The following is an 11,766-nucleotide window of genomic DNA, read 5'->3' as shown; positions in this document are numbered from 1 at the left end:
AGGGAAAGGGCAAAGGAGAGGAGAGGGAGGGGGAGGGAGAAGAGGAGGGGGAGAGGGAGGGGGAGGGATAAGGGTGAGCATGTTCTACGTCTCATCAGATCTATAAACAAGTGTTTGGCTTAGAAAATCAATTAGTTTTCTGAGGCTAGTTCCTCATCTGTGAAATGAGTTTTCAGCTCTCTGCCCCCTCATGAGTCAGCACGGAAGGGCTAATGACCCCCAGGTGAAGATAATCAGAGAGACGAGTACTTTTCCTTTAGCTGACACGAGGTCCTGGAAAAGTACTGGGTTTCCTGAGCTCTGCTGTAATGGCAGGGATCCTTGGAGGGGGGGGGGGCAGGTTCAGCAATCTTGATTGTCCTAAGGAGGAGCCTACAAAAATAGCTCCCAGAAACCAAATGTCCTCTCTCCTTCTCATTTGTAAGGTAGCAATTCCCCACTTCCTAGAGAGAGGGAGGAAGTAATACTGACCTCCATCCAATGCCATCCAAGCACTGTTTCAGAATACACTTACTAGGAAGCTTTCTTTGGCTTCTGCCATCACATCTTTGCAAAAAATGTGTTAACCCACGAAGTGCCGGGTCCTGGGCTCTACATCGGCACCATCCTTGCCACACTGGACCTTAGATTTGCTAGGAAGACAGGCAGGAAGGGAAACTGCTCACTTACTGAATTAGGGAGATAGTCAAAGTACACGGAGCGATGTATCTTCAAACTGTGGAGAAGAGTCTAGAAAATGATGTCTCGAAATGAGATGTAATGAAAACAGGAGTTTATAAATTTGGAGAACGAGGAAAATATTGCCTTCTGCCTCCCATGTCTTTTAATAGTACTTTTACAGCTGTGAAACTGTATTAGTGATGTCCCCAGTGACAATCTGTTAACATGTATTCTCTGCACCACGCCCTTTATCCTTACAACCTTCATAACGGTCAAGAAAACTATTTGGTTGGGTGATTCTGTGAATTACACCGTTAATGAATCTGCATTGTGCCTACAATGAGATGTATTTACATCTATCTATTTTTGTGTGTTCATATATGTGTGGATGTGTATGCCATGGTCCTTATGTGGAGGTTAGAGGATACCTTTCAGTGTGAGGGATCCTCAGATTAGTCCCAGGTTGTCAGACTCGGTGCCAACCACCTATACCTGTTAAGCCATCTTGCTAGCCCTCCAAAGCCTATAGTTTATTGGTTTTTATATTTATTTTATTTTTTTTTTTAGAATAAAACAGGCTTTTATTATTCACATGCTCGGTAGAAAACGGGGTTTAGTAAACTGGGTGGAGCTGTACGGCAAGACTCTAAGTTGGTCCAGAAATTATTTACACCTGAGGGCAGCAGCACTGTTCATCACTTCAGGCACAGCACGTGCACTTGTCCGAGGCACCTTTGCAGACACAGCCCTGGGCACATTTGGAGCAGCCCACGGGGCAGCAGGAGCAGCAGCTCTTCTTGCAGGAGGTGCATTTGCAGTTCTTGCAGCCACAGGAGGTGGAGCAGGTGCAGGAGCCGCCGGTGGAGCAGGAGCAGTTGGGGTCTATTCCGAGATCTGGTGAATCTGGAACAACGGTGTAAGCGACAAGAAGGCAGTCAGGCTGCTGAAGTCGGGATCTTATATTTATTTTTAATTGTGTGGATACACGTGTGTTTCTGTGTGGGGAGACTGTGCACTTCAGTGCGAGTGCCTGTGGAGACAGGCGTATGTAGGATTCCCTGGAACTGGACTCACAGGTGGTTATGAGGTTCCCAAGACAGGTGTTGGGAACCGAACCCCAGTCCTCTGCTAGAGAAGTACATGCTCTTAACCACCGAGCCATCTTCCCAGGTCACCTCCTTTGCTATTTTTTAAAATCAGCATACAGGGCTGGAGAGATGGCTCAGTGGTTAAGAGCACTGACTGCTCTTCCAGAGGACCTGAGTTCAATCCCAGCAACCACATGGTGGCTCACGACCATCTGTAATGGGATTCGATGCCCTCTTCTGGTGTGTCTGAAGACAGCTCAGTGTACTCATATACATAAAATAAATAAATATTTTAAGAAATATCAGCATACAGATGATGGATTTTGATTTTTATGCTCTCAAGCATGTTCAGTATTGTGCATTGCTCAAATTTCCCCTTCCATTAACGTCTCTGGACACCTCTTTCCTTTCCCTCTCTGGATCTTCTTGACCCCAAATAGTTCCCTTCCTCCTCTCATGACACATATGCATATAATATGTGTATTTAAATCCAGATTCCACATAGGAGGAAAATAGAGTATTTATCTTCCTGTGCCTACTTTGTTTCATGTGAGGATTTCCAGTCACATGCATTGTATTAGAAAACTATCTTCTTTTCCTCTGTGGGCAAATAATACTCCATTGTCTATATACCACACTTTGTTTACCCATTCATCAACTAGTGGTCAACTAGGCTGATCTATATCTTGGCTATTGTGAACAGAGACACAAAAATGGGCATTTTCAGGCATTTCTGTGATATGCTGACTTATGTTCCTTTGATCAAATATCTAGATTTCTACTAGGGATGAGCACCCCAGGTCTCCCACCGCTGGCCAAGTACCATCAACACCATTTGTTGCTTGTTTTCTTGATGGTAGCGTACTTTTGACTGTCTGTCCCTGATGCAGAGTTTACTATTTAAAAGTTAGGAAGATAGGGCTAGCAGGATGACTCAGCACGAGGGTGCTTGCTGTCAAGTCTGAAGATAGGAGGAATTCAGTCGCTGGAACCAACAAGTGGTGGGAGGAGAGACTTGACTCCTGATTGCTGTCCTCTGATCTCACCTCGCATGCAAGTCGTTGCTGGAATGCACGTGTGTATACACACAGAGAGAGGCACACACACATGGGCAGGAGAGAATACATGAATAAATACATGCAAATAAAAAAATTAAAGTTAGCGTCTTAGTTTGGGTTTCATTGCCGTGGAGAGGCACCATGACCAAGGCAACTCTTACAAAGGCAAAGAATTCAACTGGGGCTGGCTTACAGTTTCAGAGGTTCAGGCCATTCTCATCATGGTGGAAAACATGGCATCATGCAGGCAGACATAGTGCTGGAGGAGCCAAGAGTTCTACATCTCGATCCAAAGGCGGCCTGAAGGAGTCTGTCTTCCACAAGCAGCCAGGAGGAGGCTCTTAAAGCCTACCCCCACGGGACACACTTTCTCCAACAAGACCACACGCATGTGTTCCAACAAAGCCAAACCTCCTAACGGTGCCACTTCCCATGTGCCAAGCATATTCAAACCACCATAGTTAGGGATATGGTATGGAACCATCTGACTACTTTGACAGAAGGCTTACTATGCATTAGATATGAAGTAACTCGCTTAGTTTTTTTCAGAAAAATCTTTAGATGTTGGCAAGCGCAGCTACAGAGTGATTAAATACTCAGCTCATCAAGATTTATCCACTACACACAACATTTTACACTGTGTCAGAACCGTACTATCTACTGTCATTTGTTCATTTACATATATAGTTTTACATGCTGTACTTACAATGTCCTTGGACATTTTTAGATTTTTAATGTTCCCTCCCTTCTTCTTCCCCCTCTCCCTCCCTTTTCCTCTTCTTTTTTTTTTTATCAATTCTTTATTCTTTTTTTTTTTGTTTTTTTTGACCAATTGGATGTTAAACAGCACCAGGCTTTCTCTTTCTTTTTCTTTTTCTTTTCTTTTCTTTTTTTTTTTTTTTTTTAACTTGAGTATTTCTTATTTACATTTCAATGTTATTCCCTTTCCTGGTTTCGGGCAAACATCCCCCCTAATCCCTCGCCTCCCTTCTTTATGGGTGTTCCCTCCCCACCCTTCCCCCCATTGCCGCCTCTCCCAACAGTCTAGTTCACTGGGGGTTCAGTCTTAGCAGGACCCAGGGCTTCCCTTCCACTGGTGCTCTTACTAGGATATTCATTGCTACCTATGAGGTCAGAGTCCAGGGTCAGTCCATGTATAGTCTTTAGGTAGTGGCTTAGTCCCTGGAAGCTCTGGTTGCTTGGCATTGTTGTTCATATGGGTCTCGAGCCCCTTCAAGCTCTTCCAGTTCTTTCTCTGATTCCTTCAATGGGGGTCTTATTCTCAGTTCAGTGGTTTGCTGCTGGCATTCGCCTCTGTATTTGCTGTATTCTGGCTGTGTCTCTCAGGATCAATTCTTTATTCTTATTCGTGATTTCTAGGTACAGTACCTAGCTAATAAGTAAACAGGAGAAAGATTCCCCCAACGATTCTTTTCTAGCCACATCCTGTTCACAAATATGCTAATGAAATTCTCAGATGACTTTAAAAGAAGACATGTTGCAGAACCTCGGGCAAAGCCAAAGAAATGTAAAACATTAGGAATATGGCAGAGGGAATGACACTCAACTTGGAACAAAGTCAAGGACAGGTACTTGGGGGAAAGTAATCGGAAGGAAAAACTTTTACAGGGAGGGCAACATCTGTAAAATAGTAGTGGTTGCAGAGACCCCAGGGTGCTGCTGAACAGCAGGTCATATACATGCTTGCTGTGTGATATCGTGAGAAAATTATGACACTGGCCTCTTGTCATAAAGCAGGGGAATAATGGCTCTTTCCGCTGGCCATGATGACAGGTGGCACCTGGGATGCTGTGTTTGGTTTTGGACACTTAATTAGGAGAAACCTGTCGATTAGCATTTGGGAATTTGGAGGCAAGAAGCAAGAACAATTACTAGCGTTTATTAGGCATGACTCACCCATTCCAATCCAATGGTGCAGCGGGATAAAGGGCTGTAGCTCTGTGTGTAGCATGAGTGGTTGAAAAACCCAAGTCTCTTCATTTTAAATTTAGCACAGAGCCGTGGATTGTTGAATCAGGGAGGAACTTCGGAGATGGCTTTTTGGGACCTGAAAGTTCTCAGGCTAAAATTCTGTTAGCAGGGAACCTTTGCCCTTTGGCTAGGTTAGACATCCAGAAGGTTTCTTAAAACATAGATTTGATAGTATTGATATTACTTACCTGCTTTAAAACTTCAGTAGCTTCCTACAGCACTTAAAATAAAGTCAGCCATGTTTCAGGGACCCAGAAGGCTTTGCTGAATGTGGCCTTTACCTGGATCTCGACTTCGGTGACTACCACTCCACCAATCAGGTCTCCTGCCTTCTTAACTGCTTCTAGAATTCCCCCATGCTCCTAGACCAGCTTCTTTCCCCCTTTTTTATTGGTTATTTTATTTATTTACGTTTCAAATGTTATCCCCCTTCCTGGTTTCCCCTCCACAAATCAATCCCCTATTTCCCTTCCCTCTCCCCCTTGCTTCTATGAGGGTGCTCCCCCACCCATCCTCCCACTCTTTCCTCACCACCCTAGCATTTCCCTATGCTGGGACATCGAGCCTCCACAGGGCCAAGGGCTTTCCTCCATTGATGCCATTCTCTGGTACATATACAGCTGGAGCCATGGGTCCCTCCATGTGTGCTCTTTGGTTTGTGGTTTGTTCCTGGGAGCTCTGGGTGGTCCAGTTAGTTGATATTGTTCTTCCTATAGAGTTGCAATCCCCTTCAGCTCCTTCAGTCCTTTCTCTAGCTCTTCCATTGGGGTCCTGGACTCAGTCTGATGGTTGGCTCTGAGTATCTGAATCTGCATTGATTTGATCAGGTGCTGGTAGAGCCTCTCAGGGAACAGCTATACCAGGCTCCTGTCAGTAAGTGCTTCTTGATATCAGCAATAGTGTCTGGGTTTGGTGTCCACAGATGGGCTGGATCCCTAGGTGGGGCAGTCTCTGGATGGCTTGAAAAAAGACCTTTCTTGTCTCATTCCTTCTTGATTCCAGGGCTTAGCATGTGATATTAGTTAATACTGTGTTCTGAGAATATTCCTGACATTATTCACTGTTTTTCAAAAATCTACCCATTTATTACTCAGAGATCTTATGCAGTAGTGCTCTCATTAGCTCCATCAGAACGAGCCCGTGACACATAGAAAACAGGAGGCAGAGCTAGGATTACATCTGGAGAACACGAGTTGCCCAGGATCTGAAGCTGAATTACGTGCATAGTTACATGCTATCTTCTCCCCCAGAGAAGAATTCTGGCAAAGAATTCTCCATACTTGGAAAGTCACCAGTCACCCCCATTGTGGAAAATAAGAAAATGTAGGGAGACTAGTTGAGGAGAGAGCAACCGGGGTCAAAACAGATGTAGACCATGTGAAGGGATAAGAGGTGTGCTTTGTGTGATACAGTCTTGGAAGAGGCACGTAAAGTAAGAGTTGCACTTCCTGGTTTATGAGGAAGCGGAGAATTGGGCTGGAGCGAAGGGGTAGGTGGCAGGCACCTTGAATGAGTTTATTTATCAGAGGTCGAAACAGAATCTCATAACTGTTTTGGAGTGAGATCTGAGAAATACTTGCTTAACTAGGAAAAAACAGCTACAGTGTTTCCAAAATTGAGCCTTAAAATATTTTTTTTTTCCCTGGGAATTGAAACCCAAATCTTGTGAGTGCTACACGTGTGCCACTGAGTCACACCCTCGATCTTTCCAGTGCCTTTTTAAATTGAAAATTCAAGTGACTCTGTGTTTATTATCTGTGGAAGCAAGGGTATGGGATCCAAGGACAACCCCATGTTAGACCACAGAAAGACATTTTGATGAAGGAACATAACGCTTTAGTTTGCATGCTTTTTGCTGCCGGGCAGAACAGGTTTGTAAATACCCTGTCAAAACGGGAAGGATTTCAGCAGGAAAGGCTTGGTGATGTCCTGGAATTATTTGGACAAACCACTATTATTTGTGTAGGTGAGTGTTATCACTAACAACATTTTCCTTTTGATTAGCAGGAATGAAAACATATTTATAAGGAATTTTGTTAGCCCACTATTGTGGCCTTGCTTTCTTTAAACTTATTTTGCCTGTATCTGGTCCTGTTTTGTTGTTTCTGTTCTCCATTATTATTTTTTGACACTTTTCAGAGCAATATTTGGAACTCACTGTCCTGTTTTGGACCTTCCAGTGGTTTTCTAGTGCTTATAGAATGAAATGTGAGCTACTTACCAGGGCCCACCGAAGTCCTTCCCAAGTCACTTTCTCTAACCTTCTGCCTCATTTCTGTGTGTTAGCAAGTGGCAGAGCTCAGATTTGATCTGAGAATAAGCTACATTCAGAGCCAATATTATTTTTAAAAAATGCATTATTGGAGTTGGGGATTTAGCTCAGTGGTAGAGCGCTTGCCTAGCAAGCGCAAGGCCCTGGGTTCGGTCCCCAGCTCCGAAAAAAAAAAGAAAAGAAAAAATGCACTATTGTTTTATGTGCACGAGTGTTTTGCCTACATGTATGTATGTGTACCAGCAGGGTGCAGTGCCCATGGAAGTCAGAAGGATACTTTAGATCCTCTGGAGCTGGAATTATAGAGCAACTATGTATGCTCTTGGGAACTGAACCCCAATCCTCTGAAACAGCAGTCAATTCTCCTATTCACTGAGGCATTTCTTTAGTCATAGAGTTTCTCTGGGTAGCCCTGGCTGTCCTGGAACTAGTCAGTAGGCCAGGCTAGCCTCCAACTCATAGAGATGCACCTGTCTCTGCCTTCCCAGTGCTGGGATCAAAGGCATGCATTAGTAATCTTCTTTGCCTCCATTGCCTCAGGAGTCAGCCATCTTGAACACATTTCCCAGTTTCTTCTATTGGTTGCATGTTCTCGTGTCTTAAGTTTTGCCACATATCACTGCCTCTGCGTGGACCCCACACCCCCTCCCGTTTTTCACTCTCTTGCTTAAAAATCACCCCCCTTAAGCTTGTTTATTGACAATAGACAGCTTTCTAGGACTTTATTCTACTTGACTTTTCTTTTAAAAAATACTCCATTTGTTTTGAAAGTGTGATGAATAAGCTAAATTTCATTTCTCTCTAAACATGGCAATTGGTTTCTAGTCCTTATCCATGAAACTCATGTTACAAAAGCAATCTTTCAAAAGAAAAGCACTTTCATATTATCCTTCAGATTTCATCTTGGAACCTTCTTCAAGATGCTTCCAGTTATTTTCCTCATATTGAGTTGAAGTCTTGTGCCTTATGTTATGACACATCCCCGTCTCCTGGCATCCAGCATTCACTATATAGATATTTGCACCCATGATAGTTTTGTTTATGCTGTTTTGACTTTGTGGCAGTGAAAAGTGATACACATATTCATTAGACTGATTCTTTTTAGAAGGGTCTTGCTATGTTTCTCATGCAGATCTTGAACTTGTTATCCTCCTGCCTCAATTTGCCAAGTGCTGGAATCAGAGAAGTACAGCCATCGTGTTTGGCTATTTCATTGTTAATTTTTATTTTTAATGGGCTCGCAATACGTGGCACTGTGACAGAACAGCTAGCTAGGAAATAGAGGGGAGATTAAAAGGTTCTGATTTTCTTTTCTTTCCTTTTTTTTTTTTTTATTTTTGGCAGACACATAGGAATTTTGACATAAGTAGGCAGACCATCTGTGAAAGTGCTGAATTCCCTTTTCTGAGAAACATCTTAAACAAGGCTGAAAATGGGTAATGGATTATGTCTTAAGTCCACGTGAACTACGTCACAAGCATCCTTGTAATCTATGTATATGTTAAGTATTCCTCTGAGCAGTTTTATTTCCACTAGCCCTCCTGCCTGAATTTGTAAGCTGGCATGGTGAACCTTAAATGTTTCCTCATCAAGAACAGAATTTTGTTGATATGACAAAGGAATCTACCAGCAACACTTTATAATATCCTAAATTAGTGACGGATTAGGTAGCTTCAAAGTCCCAAGTCATGGATCTAGCTGGAACTGAGTCATTTCAGGGCTTTCCTCTCCCGCCTACGCCTCATCTCGACTTTCTTCAACTGCCAAATGCTTAGCCAATACTTTGTCTCACTCTGTGTATAAGTTACTCTGTTTATTGCCGTGATAAAACACCACAACCAAGGCAGCTTATAGAGAAACATTTACTTTGTGCTTATGGTTCCGGAAGGTTAGAATGGAGTAAAGGCATGTCAGTCAGCAGGGGCAGGAAGCTGAAGGCTCACATCTTGAACCACAAGCATAAAGTAAAGAGAGGAAATTGGGGAATGGTGCAGAGCTTTGAAACCTAAGAGCCTTCCTACCCCCAAAAGTGTCACCACCCTGGGTACCAGGTAATCAAATACTTGAAACTATAGGGGATATTTCAAATCACATCCTCACCCCCTCTGAAACTTTTTTTCTGTGGAGGAAATCAAGGACGCATGTGCAACCGAGAGGCCACCAAAGTCTCTGAGGTGTACTCTTCCAGATGGACTTCAGGTACCCCTGAGTTGAATTTCTTTCTTTCTTTTTTTCTTTCTTTCTTTCTTTCTGTCTCTCTCTCTGTCTTTCTTTCTCTCTCTCTCTCTTTTTTTTTTTTTTTCGAGCTGGGGACCAATCCACGGCCTTGCCCTTGCTAGGCAAGCGCTCTACCACTGAGCTAAATCCCTAACCCCCTGAGTTGACTTTCTTGATAGAGGCCACAGTATGATTCTCTCTCTGCTGCTCATTCACATCCACTATGGCTGCCCAGAGTTGCTAAACCGACATTCTGCAGATTAAGTGTATTAAATCATTTTAGTCTACAGTATTTTCAGTCACACAGATACAACCCCGTTGTCATTAGGGCACATCTGAATTATAAATGCCAGTTTAGTTAGCGACTTTCCTAACAAGGCTGTGGATTCTGGCCCTTCCGGGACCCATCCTCACATCTTCAACACTAGGCACTGAGAATACATTTGTTGTATGAACAAAGACTTCTGACTATGGTCTTCTACTCTAGTCAGGAAGTGAATTTGGGGGTCTGGAAGGGAATCTTGTATCTTCCTGTTTGACTCTCTCGTGGGGTCTGTGCAAAGCCCTGATTTACCACCAGACTTCATCCTTATACTAGAAAGGAGGCAGGGCCCCAGCACAGGTTGAATCTGGGGCTGCTTTGCTCCTAGCGTTCCCCTCTGTGGCCCTTCGCTGATGAACCAGTATTTTGGCTGGGGTTCTGGCCAGTCAGTTCTGAGTGTAGAGACATACTGTCCTGGAAATGGCCGAAAGGCAACGCGGGTTCAGCCAGCCGCTGGCGGAACCGCCCCACATCCCGGAAGTTGGCCTTCCGCAGCCGCAAGGCAAGTCGGGAGTTTCCTCACAGGTCTTCGTCGTCCGCTGCTCAACGCGGTTCTGGAACCATGTGCTCGGCCTATGCCCTGACTTTCTGTGACTAGAATCGGCAGGCTTGACAGCCAATGTGGCCGACGGAGGAATGGGGTCAGGTGACCGAAGCCCCTGAGGGTAGCAGCCCTTCTACGTGAGGGCTCTATGAGGGGCGGTGTCGTTCTGTGCTGACCGCCATGCTGGAGACCGTGTGGCTTTGGCCTCTGAGGAGAAAACCCAAGCGTAATACCGGGAGGAGTGAGAAAATTCCATCTTCAAATGAAGAAGGCTCCTCGGGCACAGAGGGCACCGGCGGTGTCCTTTTCGTCTTCCAGCAGTTGGGAGGGGCCTGAGTCCCCTGAGAGAGGAGACAGAAGGCCTCCAGTGACAGAAGCGCCATCCTTGGGAGGGACAGAGAGCAGCGGGTGGACAGAAGGAGGGTGAGTACCACCCTCTTTGAGGACCCTCAGTTGCTGCACCCAGGTGACCTGTTGTGGAACTGAGGATAGATGAAAGAGTAGGACCCAACCTAAGAACCCCGTAACAAACTGGTACTGAAAACTCGCCGTAGAATAGCTAGTCCAAGCTTTTCCCTAGCTGGAGCCCAGACAGATTAGTTTCTTGCTTGCTCGACTTGACCAGTCCATTCCTCCCACCCATTCTTCCTTTCTGGCTTCTCAAATTCTCCTTCCCCTGTTTCTTCTTCACTTCAGGAAATTTGTTCCTTTAAAAATTATATCATGTCCACATACGTGCTTGTCTCTCTCTGTGTAGGCGCCACACTATGCCCTAGAGGTCAGAGAACAACTTGAAGGGTTCAAGTTTTTACTTCCACCATGTGGGTCACCAGGTCACCAGGGTTTGTTGGCAAAATGCTTTACCTAATCTTGTTGGTCCTAAAGCAGGAATTCTTAACATTAGAATTCTGGTGGTCTGTGAGCTACATTGGGCATAAACAGCATATTTAATACTTTATCACTACTTAAAAATATATTGCTGTGTGGTTGCTGTTTGATCTCTTGGATCAAAAGATTCTCCAGCCCAGAAGTCTAGAGTATCTGGTCTACACTGTACTTATTTCTCCACAGATGTCTTGAGGAGTAAATGGCTGTGGGTTGGGGGTGGGGGTCACCTAACTTTCTGATCATACAGCTGACAGAACTCTATTGGTTTCTTTATTTTTCCCCGGTAAGTCTGGATTCTTAGCTTCAAGGCATCCATGGTGGGAAATGTGAAGAAGAATGTAGTAGACACTAATTCCGTCCCTTATTCATCTTACCCAAGGCTCTTGATGCCACCAAGAGCTTGTATCCTAAGAGTCAATAGGTTCTAGAAACTTCTACTTTATTTTGTAAAGTTTTAATCTCACACTTGTTTATAGATCTCTGTGGGGGAAATTTGTATTTGCAGTTTGCCATATCTTCATTATGTTCTGGCAGGTAACTCTAAAAGGTTTTGATCATTTCTTCAACTCCAGTCACAGGTCTCAGCAGCTAGCTTGTGTTTAGAAATGGCCAACGCTCTTAAAAATGCCTCCGATCTCTCGATCTTTGGCCTTATTGGCCAATGCTCTTAAAAATGCCCCCGATCTCTCGATCTTTGGCCTTGTATTCCTTACTGTGCTTGCAGA

The 11,766-nt window shown here is 44.3% G+C and overlaps 1 protein-coding gene across 1 annotated transcript; it reads right to left on the bottom strand.

Moving 5' to 3' along the window:
• Window positions 1-1,205: 1,205 nt before the first annotated feature.
• On the bottom strand, window positions 1,206-11,357 carry LOC116893074 (metallothionein-1-like). The gene is made up of 2 exons (XM_032895030.1): window positions 11,269-11,357; window positions 1,206-1,616 (listed from the first exon to the last, which is right to left on the bottom strand). Exons 1-2 carry the CDS (start codon window positions 11,355-11,357, stop codon window positions 1,361-1,363), a joined length of 345 nt encoding a protein of 114 aa, XP_032750921.1. The 3' UTR covers window positions 1,206-1,360.
• Window positions 11,358-11,766: the final 409 nt, after the last annotated feature.

The sequence above is a fragment of the Rattus rattus genome, chromosome 2 (genome assembly GCF_011064425.1).
Source record: "Rattus rattus isolate New Zealand chromosome 2, Rrattus_CSIRO_v1, whole genome shotgun sequence".
In the NCBI taxonomy this organism is placed as follows: Eukaryota; Metazoa; Chordata; class Mammalia; order Rodentia; family Muridae; genus Rattus; species Rattus rattus.
The sequence above is the reverse complement of the archived record's forward strand: the minus strand, read 5'-3'. Positions and strand labels throughout refer to the sequence as shown.

Coding starts and splice junctions, on each gene's coding strand:
- LOC116893074 (XM_032895030.1), bottom strand. CDS start 11,357: ATGGATGCCTTGAAGCTAAGAATCCAGACTTACCGGGGAAAAATAAAG. Junction 1,617..11,268: donor CTGTATGATCAGAAAGTTAG/GTGACCCCCACC, acceptor AATAAATATAAG/ATCCCGACTTCAGCAGCCTG.